This window comes from Diuraphis noxia, unplaced genomic scaffold (genome assembly GCF_037042655.1).
Source record: "Diuraphis noxia isolate RWA-SAM2 unplaced genomic scaffold, SU_Dnox_SAM2 contig0003, whole genome shotgun sequence".
Lineage (NCBI taxonomy): Eukaryota > Metazoa > Arthropoda > Insecta > Hemiptera > Aphididae > Diuraphis > Diuraphis noxia.
This window is the reverse complement of record NW_028301713.1, coordinates 60,718,164-60,739,259: the sequence shown is the minus strand read 5'-3', so window position 1 is coordinate 60,739,259 and position 21,096 is coordinate 60,718,164. Positions and strand designations below refer to the sequence as shown.

General features: G+C 29.7%; 1 protein-coding gene across 1 annotated transcript; it reads right to left on the bottom strand.

Moving 5' to 3' along the window:
- Positions 1-12,979: 12,979 nt before the first annotated feature.
- Positions 12,980-14,038, bottom strand: LOC149057625 (uncharacterized). Its single transcript, XM_089223458.1, has 2 exons — positions 13,983-14,038; positions 12,980-13,316 (listed from the first exon to the last, which is right to left on the bottom strand). Exons 1-2 carry the CDS (start codon positions 14,036-14,038, stop codon positions 12,980-12,982), a joined length of 393 nt encoding a protein of 130 aa, XP_089079584.1.
- Between the last annotated feature and the right edge of the window lie 7,058 nt (positions 14,039-21,096).

Genomic DNA, 21,096 nt, shown 5'->3' with positions numbered 1-21,096 from the left:
AGTTACCTCAATTTTTATTTTATTTTTACATTAACTAAATACATCTTAAAAAAATAAAAACTAACATTTCTAAAAAACATCTGTTACTTTAGTTCGTTTACTAATTTCAGGCGTAGTTATTTCGTATGTTAAGGCATTTTATAATTGGACTGTGTTTGAGAACTATTCTGTATCTCGATAGAAGAAATATATTTACGTATGTCTTTTACTGCTAGCAATGTCGCCTCTCGTAGACTTCTTATTTGTAGAATTTCTTGATTTTCAGACCCATCATTTTCTTCATAACTTTCTTCTACATTTTGTGTAGACATACTCGAACTATCAGATCGATTTTCGATATCGGCGTCCTAAGTCTCTACGCAATCGTCTAGTTTTATGTATTCATTTTCCGTGATTTTTTTGTCAATCACTTTAATAAGATTGCCAAGTTCTTCTATTGGTGTAAGTAGATCATCAACGCCTGTAACGCTGTTATCACGGTGCCTAAAGCCAGACCGCAAAAAGCATTTCTTCACTGTTTCGGGTTGAATGTTTTTTGTAGATGAAGACACCCAGTAAATTGCATCTGATACGTTGATAGATTGACATGAGTTGGCATCCAAATCGGCAACAGCTTGACGTAACAATTGCATACGATATAACTTCTTAAACTGATGAATCTTGAAGGAACCTGACCTTGGTCAAGTACTCAAGTGGTTGGCAAAGAGATGTCGTGTTTGGTGGAAAAAACACAAGTTCAATATTTTTCTTTTTTAAATTTGGATGAAGAGCCGCGTTGTCTAAAAAGAGTAAACTTTATTTTTTATTTTTACTTATTCTGTTATCAAATTTCATAAGCCACTCAGTCATTATTTCAATCGTCATCCTGGCTTTTTTATTCCAATACCAATGGACGGGAAGGTTGTTAATATCCAATTTGTTGAAGGCTCGTTGACGCTTAGCTTTGCATATGTTACCCTAACCTACCGATCTACGTTCAAATTTTTGAGTCAACCCTCAACCCAAAAGTCCTATTTAGATAACAACTCTTTTTACTTTTTTACATTATTCAGTATCCGTCAGCCGCTTCATTTGTAGGTTCCAAGGGAATTTTGTATACAGCGAAAGCAAACTTACCACTCTATATCTCTCATAATCACTTTAACACAGCCACATACTACCTCTGAAGACGGCTAGCTGGTGAGTAACGATGTAATTAGTAGAATACGTTTATTTCTACTTCTACTAAGATTGTAGGTAGATAGTAGAAAAGTAATTGGATACCAAGAGCTCAAGGAAAAATAATTAAAATAATTTTAAACAACTTCAGAACATATTATACTAATAAATATCGTAGAATTCAAAGTATTCACTGTGCAACCAATTATTTCATTGAAAAACTTTATATATTCCACTACGTATAAATTTGATTAAAATAATTTAATACCAATTTATAATAATAATACCTGTCGAAAAAATCATTTCGACTTTCTTTCTATTCGGACGTTAAAATCAAGTCATTTTTTTTTCTCAGGTAAGTTTGCACATATTAATTTTTAATCTTATATATTTAATATACCTAAACAATCAATCAAAATATGGTTGATTATAATATTCGAAACCACTTATTGTTTCTATAACATGCAATGTCAACTTGAATGTATTAACATTGCTATTCTTATTCTTATATCTATATATTATATTATTTTACAATTATATTTGTTCATCTAGCTTAATAAGATGTATTAAAATATTTATTTTTTGTGTCGAATACTCTAACTTTACCGATATAAAAATATGCTCAGTGGTAAATTTGACCATTATATTGTAGGTATTTATTAATATTGATTATCCGGATGGTCAATAAATTACTTATAGTATTATTGATGTTATAATGTTATGTAACAACACCAAGCCGTGAAAAACACTAACCGTTTTCCGTTTGTGATCTCACATAGCAATTCAATGACCAGGAATTTAATTATGGCCTCCTCCCGTAGGTAGGTACACATTATAGAGCACACTATAAACAGGCGGATGATTCAACGGGATTTGCAAATGAAATTCACTTTTGGTGCTCTGGATCACCTGTTCGTCAAAAGCAACAGAGCTCAACCACCCAGAAAAAGTTTTAAGCACACACGCATACTTAAAATACCTACCATAGTACCACCATGGTACCGAAAGAGTTCGAAAACGATTCAGTTTGGTAGTCACTACTGATACGCATAGTTTTATCGACAGAAATAAAATGATGGACCGACGGATGTGATACGTATATACAGCGAGATTAATCACTAAGCATGCCCACCATCCGTATCCGTTTGATTATTGATTTAAATTTTTAAAAAGTCATGTGTTTAAAAATTTACAAAATATATGATAATTTTCAATTTTGAAAAAAGTTTATGCATTGCTACAATACGTTAAAATAATACGAAATACCTAATTATTTGCAGATGTGGCCCTTTTGTTAATTTAAAAATGTTGATAATCACTAATGCTAGGTAATTTACCTCAATAATAAAATGTATTAGAATATTTGATACAGTTAAATTCACATAACTATTAAATGACATCTTTAGCTTAAGTGAGTTATGCAGAGTTTATATTTAAATTATAATATCATTGTAATTACATTACATTTCTAAAGACTGGCTAACCATTTTACTATTCGTAAAAACGAGATTCTCAAATGTGATAATATTTGATACGATCAAATATTTTCACGTCCCGTTATATATGAAAATATTTAGCACTATTATTTATAATAATGAAAATTAATATTGTCAAGATTACAGGATTATGATCTAAACAAAACATTTGATTTGTAAGCTACCAATTATTATTTTTGAGTACATGCAAAACCTTTTGGTAAAACTTTCGGAAGTTTTTTAATAGCTTTTTGTTTAAAAACTATTGTATGGACGATTTTCTATTAACTGTTCTTTACAATATTTCCCCATTATAATGATGTTTGAAAAAAAAAAACTATATGTTAGATCATTTAAAAGTTGGACATTCTTGGGGTACAAATTTATATTTAAAGGTATAAAGACAAAATTCAATTGTCCTCAGCCAAAAAATTAAAAATGTTCTGTATAGATAAAAACTAAAGTATTATTGTATTTGGTATTATAGAGTTAAATCCTATCTGCTATTAACTTTATTAGGGGTTTAGTAGCATACTGAAAACGACGTCGAACATTGTTAATTTTGAGATTTGAATACTGCTATTGGTAAAATATGGTAAAATAACACATACTTTCTGGTTCGTTTGTAAAGTTACAAAAACCATATTATAATATATGTATATATTGTATATTGCAAAGTGGTCGGAATGGGGGGGGGGGGGGTACGGAGGGATGACATCCCTCTACTTATTTTGTTTAGAATAACGCATTTCTCTTAAAACTTGTGTTTTAAAATGAAATAATTATTATGATTTTTGTATTTGGTATGTATAAGAAAACTTTTTATTTTTCATATAGGCCGTTTCGCAATCATATTATCTATACCCGTATTTAGAGCCACGGATTAAGAATTAACATATACTTTAATCGTGATTAGAGCTAATAATATAATATTTTAATATCACAAAGCAATAACAATATTGATGATAATAAGTAGGGACGTAGCAACTAGCAATATGCTAAAATATCTAAACGTCATTTCTGACAATATTTTGATGCATAAACAAAATGTGAACTATAAAAAAGAAATACTAAGCAAGGTATGATTGGTATGAAGAATGTTATGGTGATATCAGGAAATCTGAACTTATCTTGAGCCACTTCGACCACTGATATTACAATATATTTAATATTTATATTGTTCGTATAAATATTAATCAATAGTAGTTGTACCTGTATTATGTTATATAAAATAACGTCGTGAAAATTCAACTAATTAACTTCATACTTTACATTACTATTATAAATCAAAAGCTACTAATTAATCGTAAAAAACATATAATTAGACACGATGTTATCAGTTTATTAATCAAGCAGTTAATAAAAATAATATTCTCTACCAAGCTCTATTTATACAATTAAACTAATTTCGTATTTTTCAATGATGAATAAACTTATCAATTATAGTAATCAAATTTGACGGGCTATAAATACTATTATTGTGTTCAGGCCCGGTTCAAGTTAAACGATCCTATTTCTTACAAAAGCTTGACGGTCACATATTATACGTTGTCACTAACTTTAAAACCAGCACAAAAATCTTGTTTACGTTATTTGGAAAATTATTTTGATTTTGACGAATTTCATCTTTATTAAACTTCAAACATATTTAAAAAATTTACATTACACATTATACATTTTATTATAAATAAAAATTTTGCATTTTAGAAGAGCATAAACTTGTTTGCCATTATAACAATGGAGTTAAAACAAATAAGTAGACCAGATTTTATAGGTTATGGGTAAAATTAATTTAATGTTTATTGTTTACACTGTTATTATAATGCCTCGTTGTGTGTGGTAAAATTACACATTGTAAATTGTTAATTCAACATATCTCGGGTATCTATTCTATAGTTACAACATGGATAAAAATAACGTGATAAATGATAATAAAATAACACTTTTTGATGTTGAATTAATTTACTTTGGAGTTAAATAAATATTTTTTGTCCTCAATTTCTTATATATACTTCTAGTAAAATTAAAATAACGTGGTTATTCATTTGTAAATTTTACTATTTATTTATGTTTAAAATGATGCTCAATTTTGTTACCTATATTAAAGTCATCATTTAGCTACAATGACAATATTATAATATTATAGATTGACTAATTGTATACATTTCATACCAACAAACAAAAGTTTTAAAATAGCTATTTATTGTTACTTAATTTACGTTTAATTATATTCACGACAATCCATAACAATTGTTAAGTGATCTACACTAATGACGACTTTCGACAAACCGACAAAGTGTTATCATAGAGTATAGAACCAACTATTAACTTGACATTTTACTCTCAACACCCCTATTTATTGTAGAATCAACTCCGAGATTTCTATGCGTGAAACTTAACAAAAAAATTTTAAAATATCGAAAAAAATTCTGAAAGAAACAAAAACGTATTATTTTTTACAAGACTGGTTAACATATTGCTCCCTTTATTAAAACCCTAAATGATTCCACTGATTCAAAACTATTATAAATCCATTCATTACTATCTATTTTTTTATTTAAACATTAATAATTATAAAATGCTCCATTAATATTATCAATATTCTATTTCACAAATCGGAAATTAATAATTATATGTATATTTTTTATTTTCTCCTCACCAATCAACTTAATACTATATTATTTAATTACGGGAACAATAAATCGTTTATTGAAAATGGAAAATTTATAATTAATTAAATACTATTAACCAGATCACCAAAAACTATCATAATTTTATCACATATCGCTGAATTATGTTTATAAATTACCTAATCGTTCTACATAATTTTGTTTAAATTGTATCTATATTATTAAAACAATCATAATTCCAGTCAAATTTAAAATAGGCTTTTAATTGAAATTCGAACTTTAATTTTATTAATACTAAATAAACATTTTCTTCTTTCGTCATATTATCGGAAACACGGTAAATCGTTCGTTAAAATAATTAAATTAACTGAATTCTAAGTGTAACACAATTTTATAGAAAACATATTATTATTCAAATAAATTAATTTAATAATTACTAATATTTTTTTTAAATATTTAAACATAACGGTTAACATTAATTTAACAATCTAAAGCTTTTAAAATATTAAACACATATTTTTAATTTAAAAAAAAAAAAAACTGATTTATTTAGAGCTAATATATGTTGTCCTCATATTTGCATTATTTGTTTCTGTATTCTCCTTTTATCCCTTACTTTAGGACTTTTACCCTTTTGACCATGTCTTTCGATCCTTAAATATCTCTGACCCTACCCTACTCAACAAACTGGAATTTCATCTGTCTGTGCTGAATTTCTTCACAAAGGCAAATGACATTGTCCTTATAATCCTCTTTTTGATATGGTTCACTGGCTATATTGTTTAATACAACCCCGTATATTAGATTATTATTATTATGCTAGGTTTTTATACATTGAGAAAAAGTATTTTAAATTAAACCTCGTACCTATAATATCGTTTTGGAAATTTATTTCTGTTAATTTTTAATCATTATTCGAATATGTTATCAAATTTTATATTCAGATTAAAAGATGAATCTGTAAACATTAAAAATTGTTGTTATTACTATTACATAGGAATTATTAAATTTTCTGAAAATAGCAAGAAAACTATTAAGTTTAATATGAATATTTTTTTTTCAGTACTATTACTATTACTATTTTCTTGAATAATTTTTGAATACACTGAACATTTAAAATACATTTACTTTTCTAAAAAAAAAACAAATGGTGGCGCGGTGTGGCGCGGTCGTACGCTCAATCTGCGGAAACGCAATGAATGTACGTACCGGTCGCAGTTGCTAGCTTCCAGAGTGACCACCCAGGATTGTTAGCCACATATCCTTGCCACACATACACAAACACGTGGTACAACCCTGCCAACTTAAAAACCTACAAACAAAATATACTAAGATAGCCCCTACCGTACAACCCTACAACCAATGACCTATGTTGCTCCGTGGGTTGCCCCTAAAAAAAAAAAAAATTAATATTCTTTAAATTAATTTTTTAATATATTACTTATAAATAATATTATTATTTTCTATCACTTCCATAATACATGGATAATTATCGAAAGTGATTTTAAGAGATAATTTTCAAGCGTTTACGTAAGCATAATAAATAATAATATAATATTCAATATATCCGATATTCCGATGACGATAAACGTCAAAGAAAATATGTAATGTAATTTCTAAAAATAATGATGTTCATAATTATTTTGAATATATAATAAGATTTATGATTACATCAAGATCTTATAAAATCGTATACAGGGTGTTCCACGAAGTTCTTACAAGTGAAATAACTTGTATAAATTCTTATCAATATATTTTAATTTTTTTTTTTATATATAATCAATAAACTCTAGTACTATACGTATAATATAAACTTGATTTTTATTTTTTTTTTAAATTCAAAATAGCCAATTTATAAATATATTGAAAAACATTGATATAATGTTTGCAGTATTTAATTTGAGTAATCCGCTAGCGACTTATTTACGTTTAAATATTCGTTAAATTTACTGCTTCTGAAAAATTTATCCATACCCAACAATAAAAATCAGAAGTCAAAATGAACCGGAGATGACTATTTTATTCTGTGGTCTTATCAAAAGCGATTATCAGTTATCTAGTATACGTTCTCATAATACGGGTAACCTTGGATCTAATATCAAGCTGGTGCGAGTAAATGTTTTCATGTTTTTCGGAGATTCAGACTTCAGATCATCAGTAAACAAGACCCCAATCAGCTGATCGAGCTTTGCACATAAGGCATGTACGATGTACGTTATTCTTTTTTAAATGTTGAAAAAATCTAACTCAGTCATATTGTTAATATTGTTAAGTCCACCAGTCTATCGACTGGTTGACAAAATTACATATGCCTTAGAGGAAAAATTATACTGCACTGGTGCTTTCCTCGACGTTTCTCAAGCTTTTGATAGAGTCTGGTACTCTGGCCTCTTCTACAAATTAAAACTTCTACTTCCTAGCCACTACTATTTGATCCTCAAATCCTATCTCGAAGATAGGTTCTTTTCAGTACGAGTAGGTTCTTCTTTTTCTTCTCCTACCGAAATAAAAGGCAGGTGTACCACAAGGTGCAGTAATTGCCTCAATGCTCCCCAATATCAACCAACTGTAGGAAAATTAGAAACACAATGAAAAATGGCACGTAATACTTTTAAAGTTGATTGAAACAATGTTTTTATTAATCAACTTATGCACATTTGAAATTGGCTCTATAACTTTACTTGTGCATTAACATACAGTACATCGGCGCTCTAGTGTTATTCTGCTAAGTCTTTGGCGTTATATTTCAGAACTAATAATTCAAAGTTATCAAAAATCTTTAATCTTGTACATAAGATTAGCGAAATTTAGAATTAAGATACCTAACATAACACGTCTGTTTAGCGATTGATTAACATTGGAATAAAATTATATCCAAAAATTTAATACTTTACCTAATGCATATGTGGTATATTCCTTATAACTTATAATAAAATTGCTAAACTCAAAAATAATATAAATTAAAGTCTAATTAATCTTAAATATTTTTTTAGTTCAAGTAAACACATTAATTGTATTTGTTTGATAATATTTTTAGAAAATAATTGATATTTTTGCTAGCCTAATAAAATGTATTTAGAAATATATGAAACGTAATCTAATAGCGCGTGTAACCCAAACATCCAAACCTTACTTAATTTCTCAAAACGTATTAGCCTATTCTTATTTAAATTACCTACCTAATTATAATCATTTAACCAACTCCTAGGAGCAATAGATTATACAAATCATAGAAGTCAGTTCAGTCATCTTCAAACTAATTGAGTCCTAACTCTAAATCCTCTTTGTCTTCTTCATTATTTAGGTTTCTTAGAAGTTTGATCAACTAGGATTTTCTTTGTATATCAGTAGACAATTAACTCCCTACAGGATACTTTCAATGAATTACCCACAGGCAAAATATTATAAGTCGTACCTAATTCCACTGACAAATTAATATGATATAATAATATAATTTTTTTAATCAAATAATAAATATTCGAGATATATCGAAAAATTCGTTATTTATAAGAAGAATTATACGTCGTGTATTCAATTGGTGGAGTACGATTGCACGCGTTTTACCTTTTTGGGCATACGATTGCGCGCGGTGCAAGAATAACAAAGAACATGCTTTTGACCATTCAAAAGCGTATGATTGCGCGTGAAATTGGATGCGACGTTTCCAATTTATTATTAACATTAAAAATTATTATATAAAAATTTGTTATTTGTCGTATACGTATGTTGTTATCGTATTTATTTCTAATCTATAATATAAAAATGAATCGCAAAATGTGTTGGTAAGCACATAACTCAACAACGCCTGGATCAATTTGGCCAATTTTTTTTTTTTTAATGTTCGTTGAGTCCAAGGATGGTTTTTACAGCGAGAAAAATTCGAATAATTGCTGGAAAGATCCTAAAAACAGCCATTTTCTTTTTAAAACAGCCCTTACTATAATATGTATAATATAATAAATTATAATATATAATATAATATATAATAATTATATAATAAATATTATTGATCGTCTCTATGGCAATCTCTGATCAAGAACATCATCTATGGTGGTCGATTATTTGTCAATATATCGTAAGTGTTGTTTTTCTTGGATTTTCTGTTACCTACTCTACTCTACCAAGTTATTCTAAATTTACAGAATTAAATTCGTATATCGTGTTTTGTGAATAATGTTAAGTTACCTATGATCACTAATTATTGCATGTGACACAATAATTTATATTTTATATGCCTCCTATATGATGAAGCAATTTAGGTAGAAAACCCAAAATGATACAAACCAAGATAATTACCGATCTAACCAAAGTGCACAAGAACGTGACGACCGAAATGAACGTGAAAGAATTCGGATATCACAAGCGCGTGAGCGCGAGCGCGACATTCAACTAATAATCGCGCAAGTTTGAATCGAGCTGAATATAAATACCCAGATGTGATTGGTCGAATTTATTCAGTACATCCAAGCAATGATGAATGTTTTTATTTACGACTGATATTAGTCAATGTACGTGGCCCAACATCATTCCAACATTTACGAACTGTTGATGGTGAATTGTGTGGATCCTATAGAGAAGCCTGTCAACGTTTGCAATTGCTAGAAAATGACGATCATTGGGATCAAACTCTCAATGATGCTGTGATATCATCACATGCTCACCAAATACGAACATTGTTTTCTATAATCATATGTGCATGTTTCCCATCAAACCCAATTTATTTGTGGATCAAGTACAAAGATTAAATGTGTGATGATATTTTGTATCAAATACGGAATAGAATGGGAAATCCAAATATACAAATCAGTGAAGAAATTTACAAAGAAGTATTGATTTCAATTGAGGACATGTGCTTGATGATGTCAAACAAACTATTAATTCAATTAGACCTGACCCCACCCAATCGTCCAATGTATGATGCTTTTAAACAAGAGGTGCACTGAGAAAAACTGTAGGTATGATCTCAACACTTTGAAAGAATTAATTCAAACAAATCTTCCACTATTGAATGAACAACAGAAGTATGTATTTGATACTCTATGAAAGTAACAAATGATGAAACTGGAGGGATATCATACTTCTTAGGTGCACCTGGTGGTACAGGAAAAACTTTTGAATTTCAACAAAATAACTAAAATAACGAATGTATTAATATCGTTATTTTTCATTAAATTTTTGTAAAATTTTGAACCCCAATCTTAAATAAGAAAAATTATGATATTTGATATGATTATCCTTTAGTAGGAATAACTCATGAGTAATGTTGAATTGATTTTTGTTAATTTACTCGTATGGTCAATAAAGAATATTTTATCAGTATATATCGGAAAAAACGAAAAAATTCACATCATTCTGAAACAATAACGAAATATTCTAAATCAAAAAATAAAAGAAATCTTATCAATTAAATTATACAACGTATACTAATACACGCTTTTTCGTACAAATATTAATATGTTGATGCATGAAACAAAATTTGATGACCTAATTTAAATATATTTTTTTCAACATTTATTGAAATTTACACTATCTTTAATGATTATTACAATAAGCATATTATGCAGAAAAAAATATATGTATATATACAAGACATGAAGAGAGAAGTCACCTAGCAGTAACACTCAGATGCAAATGATTATATGATTAAACTATATTATATATTGAGTATATTATACAATAGGCACTTGTTATTTTGTTAATTGAAATGTAAATATAAATTTTCAATATTACAATATTCACTGTGATGTTTAAGTATGACGATTGTAAATTATTTCATAAAAATGTATTTTAAAAATCCATTTATATTTCGATACATAAAAGCAAAAAAATATTTTATGTAAAAATGTATTGTAATAATTCTAATATTATAAGGTACTTACCATTTATTTGAATAATAATCTGGTTTATATTACCAACCATAAATAATCATAAATATAATAAATGGACGAATGGACCATGAAATTCAATGTCATACCCGTATACGTATATGTAAACTATAATGGCCACGATTCTATTCACTATCAAGAGCTATAGGAAAGCTGTAGCTACTAGGACAAAAAAAAAAAAATGATTTCTTTATATTTAATGAATAATAACATTTTATTTTGGTTTTTATCGAACCTAATTCTAGTCTACATTTATACAATAATCTGTTATTAGCTATTCCGCGATAATAATATTATATATATTAATATACTAGCTACAGAAAATGGCAAAAGAAAAAACTTATCAAATAATAATATCGCATCAAGACCTTACCTTAATTATTATGATTCTGATAATAAAAAATCTATGTTAGTGAGTTTTCAAGCACAATACACAAAACATGCAATCTAAATGATGCATACGACAACGACAATATGGCGGAAAACCATTAAAAATCACAATAAACGTAATAAACAGCGATAGAAAAAAATGCATCAATTCAAGTTAATGTAGAAATAATATAAGTGAAATGGAAAAAATAAAATCACAATAAACCTTTTAAATTTTAAATTCCTACATAATAAACATAATCCATTTATTGACGTTATTACTTCAATAAACTCACTTTAAAAAAAATCCACTTCATGTGCTTATATTTTCTATTTGTATTGAACGAATTTTGATTTACATCATACATGTATTTTGTTAGATATCAATCTACACTGTGACAAAGTAATTGAAATAATAATATTATAGCTTTTTTCGTGGCATTATTATTAAGGTACCAGATAAATAAAATCCATTCACCCCTTCAACGAATTTCACCTTTCACCAAAATAATGTATCCTGTCAATAAAGTTACTATACTAACCCAACCACACCACTGCAAATTCCATTAATTATTTTGTTTAAATTTACTTTAACCGACGTTGGCCTGACTACACGTAGTCGAACAAACATTTTCTTTGCACCACTTGACTGTATACGCGTGGATTACACGAACCCCTGTTGCTTCAAAAACTTCCACCACAACCACCCACAGTCTTTCCTATTTTCTGCGAGCACTCCTAAAAAGTAAATCTTTTAACCACTGAACTCAAAAATGTCAAGCTTTACTTTTATGTAGGTAACCATTTTTTATATATTCATTTCTGTATTAAAAGCATGAATGGATATTTTTGAATAAAGAAAATCATTGCGTTTTTAGTTACTAGCTGAATTAACCGTCGTTTCCAAGTTTATTAATTTTTGTTATCTGGTAAGCTTAAATATTGTCTAGTTAAATTACAATTAAATAAGATTGTTTAAAAAAATATGTCATATTTTATTAATTGTTTATTAAGCTGATTTTTATCGTTAATATAATATTTCTCTATAAACTACATTAGCTGAAATTCCTGTTGGTGCCAAAATAACTTAACTCGTTGGCATACTGACACTGGAGCATGACACATACAATTGGCCATGTGAAAAAAAATCTTCTCTTATATCAATCCCTGCAAATTTCAAGGTTTGCCCTTGTGATTTGTTTAAGGTAAAGTAATTTTTTCTTCAGATTCCGGATATTTACCATCTCTTATTTTTAAGAGTAACTTAGAATACTGATTAGCAGTCCTCATCCAAATGTACTCGCATACTTATGGTTAAAGAAACTTTTTCTATTAGAGGCCACAAATATGAAGACTTGATGCAGGCTGCAATTTCATTAGCTCGAGTTTCTCTTGGATCGACTGGTAGAGTTTGTCTAAAATCTACAGCCAGCAGTACCGTGACTCCTCCCATCAATAAATTCTAATTTTTCAGAACCTTCTGACAGTTGTTTATAGCTTCAAATCCTTTCTTATGAGAGATTGGACTTTCATCCCAAACTTTGAGCTTGAATTTTTTCAGAAGTTTCACTAAATTTGATTGTTTATTAATATTGCACGTTGGGGTCTCGATGGTGTTCAAATTTAGTGGCAACTTGAAAGTTGAATGAGCAGTTTTTCCTCCATTTAAAAGCCTAGCAGTAATACCTGCTGATGCAGCTGCAATTGCAATCCCATATGAGCTTCTTACTTTAGCCAAAAGTAGATTGATTAAGTGGGTTTTGCCAGTTCCACTAGGAGCATCCAAAAATATACATTTTCTTAAATTTAATTTGATGCTATTTAATATTTGTTTGTAAACAAACCACTGTTCCTCAGTCAATGAGTGTTCATTTCGCTTAAAAATCTCGTGAAAAGTAATTAAATCATAGCTTGTTTCTTTTAAATATTCTCTATTTTCTAACAGTCCACAAGATCTTCAAGATTTTCTATGTGTTTTCTATGGTATTGTCGCCGGGTATCGTCGGAAAAATCGTCCTTATACTTATTCCCAAGCCTTGAAGCGTCCGATAGATTGCAAAATATTAATATTACACCGAATAGTTCTCTCATTTTATTAGGTGAATGAAATATTGCTGCTTCTTTTAAAGCTAAATTCCACTGATTGCCATCTTTTAATAATCTGAGCCCAATGAAATTATAATATTAATCCATCCTGAAAATTTAAAGCAGATCTACCTGTGGTTTGGGCTCTACGGTGATCCCTTCGGAGGACAAATTCCTTTATATTATATATGTATATATATATAGAATTAAGATTATTAGTAAACACTAAAAAAAAAATTAAAAAACAAGACAAAATAAAAAATACTGAAAGTAAAGTGTGTTGCCCAAATATAACTGAAAAGTGCACTAAGTACTAGAAGATGTCGAATTGGTTTTCATTAGGAACCAGATATTTTAAAAAGTGAGCTAAGTTGATTTACATCAATTTATTTTTAATTTGAGATACGCCATGGACATAAGACAGTGAAATATGCATGTCTTAATTTTCATTTTTACAGGCTTAAAATTGTCAACTTAAAGTAAGGTTAGCCCATAGACATATAAAACAACTAGATAGCCGACTGTAAATTACATTCTCATAAGAACGTTGAAGTCGGGCCGCCATATGCCAACAGGGCAATGTTTGCATAATAACTCAATAGATAAGATACCTATATTGATAAGTGATAATAAATAATAAATCAAATAATGAAAAAACGAATTTCTTTTCATATTCTATAGTCAAAATGTCAAATACAAATTAAATTACATAAAGTAGTAATAAGTACATAATATACTACAGTACAAAGTTAGTAAGATGCCAGTTTCTTGTTTTTTAACTGTTTAAAATAGTTAAAATATAATAATATTTAATGTTTAGTTTTGTTTATAATATTTATTATAATTTGTAATGTATTATGTAGGTACTTAATATTATTATATTATATGTATTTACTTTCATTGTTTGTATAACAAAAAACTGTTTAAAATAGTTAAAACATAATAATATAATAAGTAGTTACTAATCAGTAATCACATTGTACATTTTGAGTTTTTAGTATTAATTTTGTTATCATTAATAAATATTCTTATCAACCATGCGATTTTGTAAACATTGCCCTGTTGGTATATGGCGGCTGACTTCAATATTATCCCGCAGTCGGCTATCTAGTTGTTTTATATGTTTATGGGTTAGCCTGATGTATTTACGAGTATATATTCTATAGTTTGAGTGGAAACGCTTAAACTAAATTTAAATAAATTCAAACAAAGCCCCTTCCAACTATAGGTAATACATGATATGTGTAAGAATAAAACATAAGTAGTAAGTATTCACGAATATTTTATAATATGTAAGTACCTACGTCTCAATAATAATTATGTTTTTTTATAGCAAGTGATAATCTACATTTTAGTTTTAATTGTCATCGTTTATTATTAATCAAATTGTATAAAATCAATTCATATCAGTTTTCTTACAAATTTTTTTTTTAAGTATTATTATTAATTTTAGTAGGTATTAATAGAGTCAATAAAATGTAAATTTACTCTATAATATTAGTAAGCTATTATACAGTTATTAAATTATTAGTTACTATGTATATTTATTATACGAAATTTTCACTGAATGCAGATTGTAATATTACAGAATTCGTTTTTTTTTTTTTGTTAAGAATTAAAGCTTCGACATCAGTGGTCATATCAGCCATAACTATCTCATACATTCTTATCTTTTCAACCAAGAACAACCAACTTGCCAGCAATGTGACCTTCCACTGACAATTGGTATTACAAAATTATTCTTAAATAATTGATTAAAATCATTGCAGGTATGCCAAATTTCAGTATAACATAATATGTTATACATTAATTTAATACTGTTACACCGGTCAATTAACAAGAAATATCGCATTTTTTATAATGCAATATTATTTGACATTTTTATATTTATGTTTATTTTAAGTTACATAATCTTTAATTACTAGGTAATAATTAATAACCAATTATTTTGTGAGTAGGTATTAATATTTTGTGGTAAATCACTATTTTATTCAATTGGTAGATCATCATCGCATAGTATACCACCTCTTACGCAAGTGCTTAATGACTTTAATAAATAAATAAATTATGCTAAGTCGGGTAGGTACAAATCCTCGGCCGCTGAAAATGCTTCTGATTGTGAAATATTTAACAGCGTGGCGTACAGACAGATTAAAGCGTCTAAAACCAAACCACTGAATGTGTAATAGTGATATACGTAATGCATAAATACGTAACAATAATATTATTAAGACGTGAAACAGTATTACAAAAGGGGCTGGTATAGATACTTAATATCGAGTACCTACCTAGTGGCTACTGTATAGTTCGGATGCACATAGAATTAAATACCGGGACCAATCCATATTATAATATAGGAATACACCTCTACTGTGTTAATCCTATACCCTCTATACCGTTCACTAAATCGGCGAATATTATAGCTCATCGTCGCAGAATGGTGCTCGTCGAAAGGTAAAATCTAATAACTGTTTCGTCTCAGACACGAAGCCGTCTCGTACACCGTTCACGTAGCCCGTCAGGTGTATCAAATTTATTCGTATAACACAATATATTATTAATATCATGTTAGCTACGTGTCGTACAAACTGCACGGGTTTCCGGCTCTCGTCGGTACGTTCCCTGATCACAGGACCGTCGTAATCAAGGTCTGACCTAATTACCGAGTAGGTAATTATTATTATCGTATCGCTCACGTCTAAGACTTATAGGTGGATTAATGGAGGCGGCCGACATCAATAATCACAAGCTTATGTACGAAGACACGAGTCGTTTGATTTATCATTATAATAATTAACATGACCTAATTTTTGCGCAGCAATCGTTTGAAAAATTTGTGAAATTAAAATTTTAATGAATTAAATGAATATTACAGAATAATAATACTATCAGTGTAGGTAAGCAGGTACTTCGAACTATAGGTACTTTCATTAAATTTTTTTATGATGTGTGTATGTATATGTAGTGGGTACCTAACAGCTGTCTAAATCATAAAGTATATAAAATATGTAATTCTAATTTAAGTTTAAATATTTACTATAATTTAGTATCGTGAACATTTTTAATTTGTTTCTGTGAGTGAAAAGTTTTTTTCATTGCAACCGCAATCTATCAGTCATATATTATAAGGTTGTCAAATCTTCGTTATTTCTTTATTAAATCGTATTATATTAAGTCCTAAGTCCAACGACGCTGATAAAGTAACAAAAACAACGAATAACATATATATAGTACCAACCTCGCTATAGCGCCTGTAGTAATACGAGAACGTACGAGTATATTTGGATAAAATAAAATTTAAAATGTCGTAGGTATAGGTACATTTTAATGCGGAAATCCTGAGAAATTTAGTAAAATACAAAATGAAACTTTAATTAAATTAAACCATTTCACTTGAATTAGATTTAGAACTTTTTTCTATTGGTATTGGAAGACCCATTAAAATGTTTCACTTGAACGAGATGTCGATCCTTAATTATTATTATTTATTGTAACTGCACAAGGGTGGGTACCCGATTTTAGTGTATATGGACCAACTATAATACAAGTCTTAGGTATAAACGCGGAAAATCAGTACTATGATGTTACCGCAATGCTAAAACAAATATTACAACACGACTACAGTGCAGGGAGAAAAAAGTGAAAAATCTACAAACGATTACGCGTTGACGGCAAAAACAGAAATAATACGTGCGATTCACATCGACGGAGAAACGCATAAATTAGTGAGTTCTGAGCAGAGATGACAAAATTAATAAGATCCAATAAAACATAACTCGAGCAATAATCCGTCGCTGGTTAAATCTAATTGCACGTTCGATCTTCACAATAACAATAGAAGCTGTACAATACTAAATATTAGGACAAGCGAAGTACGCACAGTAGCAGATTTTTTATTTTTTTTATTAATGATGGATGCTATGCTATACTATGCTATGCTATACCTTCCAAAATAACCAACTATGACTTATAAACTAACTATCCGTATTTATTTTTAAATAATACTCTAAGTAATATGAAAAATATTGAACACTGAAAAAAAAACCATCAACTCGGACCAATAGGGATTCTATAGCACTCTAATATCTTCTTTATTTACCATTATATACGAATATTGCACATATATATAATATATATTTTTAAGTAATGATTCGAATTTTTTTGAAAACTTTTCGGTTTCTATGGCACCGAACTCCTATGAAATATGTGATTCAAATATTATATTCTTAAACAGCAAAAATTATTTTTTTTTAACTCATTAAAATAATGAAAACTAAATTACAGCAAAATGTAAGCTGAGTTTAAAATTAAAAACTCCTTTTTATAAAACTAATAAATTATTAGTGGTTGTCTAGGAGGTGGGGATGAGATAAAAACGTACTCTTACTTATTTTTTTAAAGGGGAACGCATAGAACGGATTGGCTAATTCTACACAACACATTCCTTCACTCCTTTTCATACAATATACTGGTCTCCCAGTAATATCTAGCTTTTAATCCAGTCAATTACGTCAAGTCATGAATACTCAGTGGCAGAAGAGATGCAAATGAGGTATGGGTATGCAGAGTAAAAAGACAAGTAAAAAACAGTGATAATAATTATTCTGAGCAGTGGAATCATTTAAATGAAGAAAATATATTAGTATAGAAATTATTATTAATATAGGTACTACATATAAAAGTTTTTCATTGTTTTGTATATTTTTAGTAAAAAGTACCTTAAGTTATACCTAATAAATTACAATATTATTTTATATATTATGATTCAGTGATACGTGTTTCTTCATTTTTATTATGCTTCTTAAGGAATTACAAAAGATGGTGTTGGGTGACCCCCCCCCCCTCGTAGTTATTAGTTTGATTAAAATGCTACTAGGGACGCTACTTTTTTTAAAATCAGCTAGAGTACCTATACTACTTTATTCCCAAGTTTACCAATGCTAATAACATCTAAATAAAGAAATAAACTATAATTCTGTGTCTGCAAATGTTGATACTTTTATAAGATGATAAAAACAATTTTTCCCAGCAGTGAGTTGAAATTTCGTCAAAAATGAGGAACAGGTGAAGTGACACACCACCCCAGACATACGTAAATCGATTGAACTACCTTAACGCCTCCTTGAAGGCTTGGAATATATAAGGTTAGATGGGCACTCATTACTCTACAATAATATTGTTGGTACCAATTGTACCTAATAAGTTGCCGTGTACAAAAACTTCATTGTTACCTAGGCAAGGGGCAAAGTCTCGTTCCCCGACTATCGCTGTCCCGCACGCTTGTCTATTCCATCGGTTGTCGGGTATCGTACGGCCGAGTTCCCCGCGGCCTCTAGTCAAGTCTGGTCCGGCAAGCCGTTCGTATCGACGTAGTTTTAGCTCGTGACGACGAAATTTTCATATCATCCGGTCGAACATGCTCCGCTACCGAAAAACTCGTACGGACCCACCGAATTCGTTACCATCGTGTGTTTTGCCTATTTTCGGATATCGGTCCCGTGCCATTTACGGTTTTTTCGTGCCACCTCCCGACTGTGTTCCAGTCACCAGCCACCCGCCGTCAGCAGCCCAAATCACTCTGTCACCCACAGTTGCAGCCCATTGCCATCATACCAGCCCGAGTCGCAGCATAAAGGTTAGGTCATGTGTACCATTCTCCTTGTTTAGTAATCTATATTTACGTTCGCTGTCGTTCGATTATATAATATCGTCGTGGCCGCCCTATTATATAATATCAATAATTGTATTATCAATCGGTGTTACTGTTCACCTGATTAGCGATACATATTATATTGTATTATTTATTATCACCACTACTAACACTACCTATATATACGATAAGCTTCGTTTGTTGTTACTATTATTATTATTTACATTTGAATTGTTATCATATTTTTACCATCAACATTTGGGTGTTGCAATTGTCATTATTTTACATTAAGTACTCTTAATGTAATTTTCCGCCTTCCTTCAGCTTTCCCATTTCCCCATTAATATGACATACAGTGGACATACAGTCCACTACCAGCGATCATCCGTGAGCGGGCAATACTTGGCGACACAAATACGCCGTCGGTTTGCACGACTGCTCAAACCAGGTCGCCCCCCCCCCCCCACACACACACACACACACAAATATTATTAAACCTGATTGCCGGTGGTATGCTCATAATCACACAGCGTGCAAGTGGCAATGACGATGAAATAATAATAATAATAATTACAGTTGCTACCGCGATAATAATATACGGTGCATAATCGCATCGAATGAAAAAATTTACGCGGGACGGTTACGACGGCAATACGGCATCCGCATATCGTAAATCATCGTTTAGAGGCCTCCGACCAAGAAATTTATAGCGATAATAATAAAATAAACAGTACAGAAGATCGGAGTAGCAGACGACGACGACGGAAAAGATAATGTAATTACGTTGATGGATATTACCCGCGCTCGAGTGGCGGCGAAGAAGAAAAAGAAGAAGGAAAAAAACACCACCGGAGTCGTTCGCCGGAAGAACAATGTGAAACAAAAATCGCAATGAAAAATATTTATTTTTTTCACTTTTGTTTTGTCTTTGACCATTAGCGCAATGATAAAACACACGGGCACACACACGTTATTATTTTCATCACTAACGGGACATTCTTACCGAACTACGAACGCTGTGTCGCGCCACTACAACTACCTACGCAATGATATTGTTATTATTATTATTATAATTATTATTGTAAACGTGTTGTAGTAATGGTAGATTGTAACATACGCATACGATAGTGTAGGTACTACTAGTAATAATGATAATAATAATATATGCGCACGAAGCTTTTTGAAATTTTCGAACCAGAAATAATATCCAAACGCACACGTGCACTACATATGAGAATAGGTACGTGCACCCTGCGAACGCGGAAGATCCTCGTCACAATAATAATATTATACACGTGCAGCAGTACGATAATAATAATTTATGAAAAATAAAAAATGAATGAATATCGCAATATAGATGTTATAATATTTTTACGGGAAGATAAAGATAATTTTAGAATTCGTTATGACGACTATAAGGACTTTTACGCTTGTTTTAGGTAGCTACGTAGAAATGAAAAAAAACACTCAACATATATCCGGTTTTGTATGTACGACATGCATCGAAAGCGAAATTAATCGACTTTGAAGCTTTTGAAACGAATTTCTTAGACGTCTGTTTCAGATAATAATTCAATATCCAAATGACAATACACACTCATCATATTCATATATTAAATTACATTATATAATTTGCAAGTCTAGTTATTGATAGTACTTGAGCGTTGAACGAATCAGACAAAAAGCACAAAATCATTCAAATAATAATCTCATTTATTTAAATTTTTTTTAACTATAAGTCTATAAATATATTTACATTGTAGCACATTATTATTATTCCAGAACACATATTATGTCATTACTTCTCCACTTTGACAAACATGTATTTAACAAAACAATTTAGA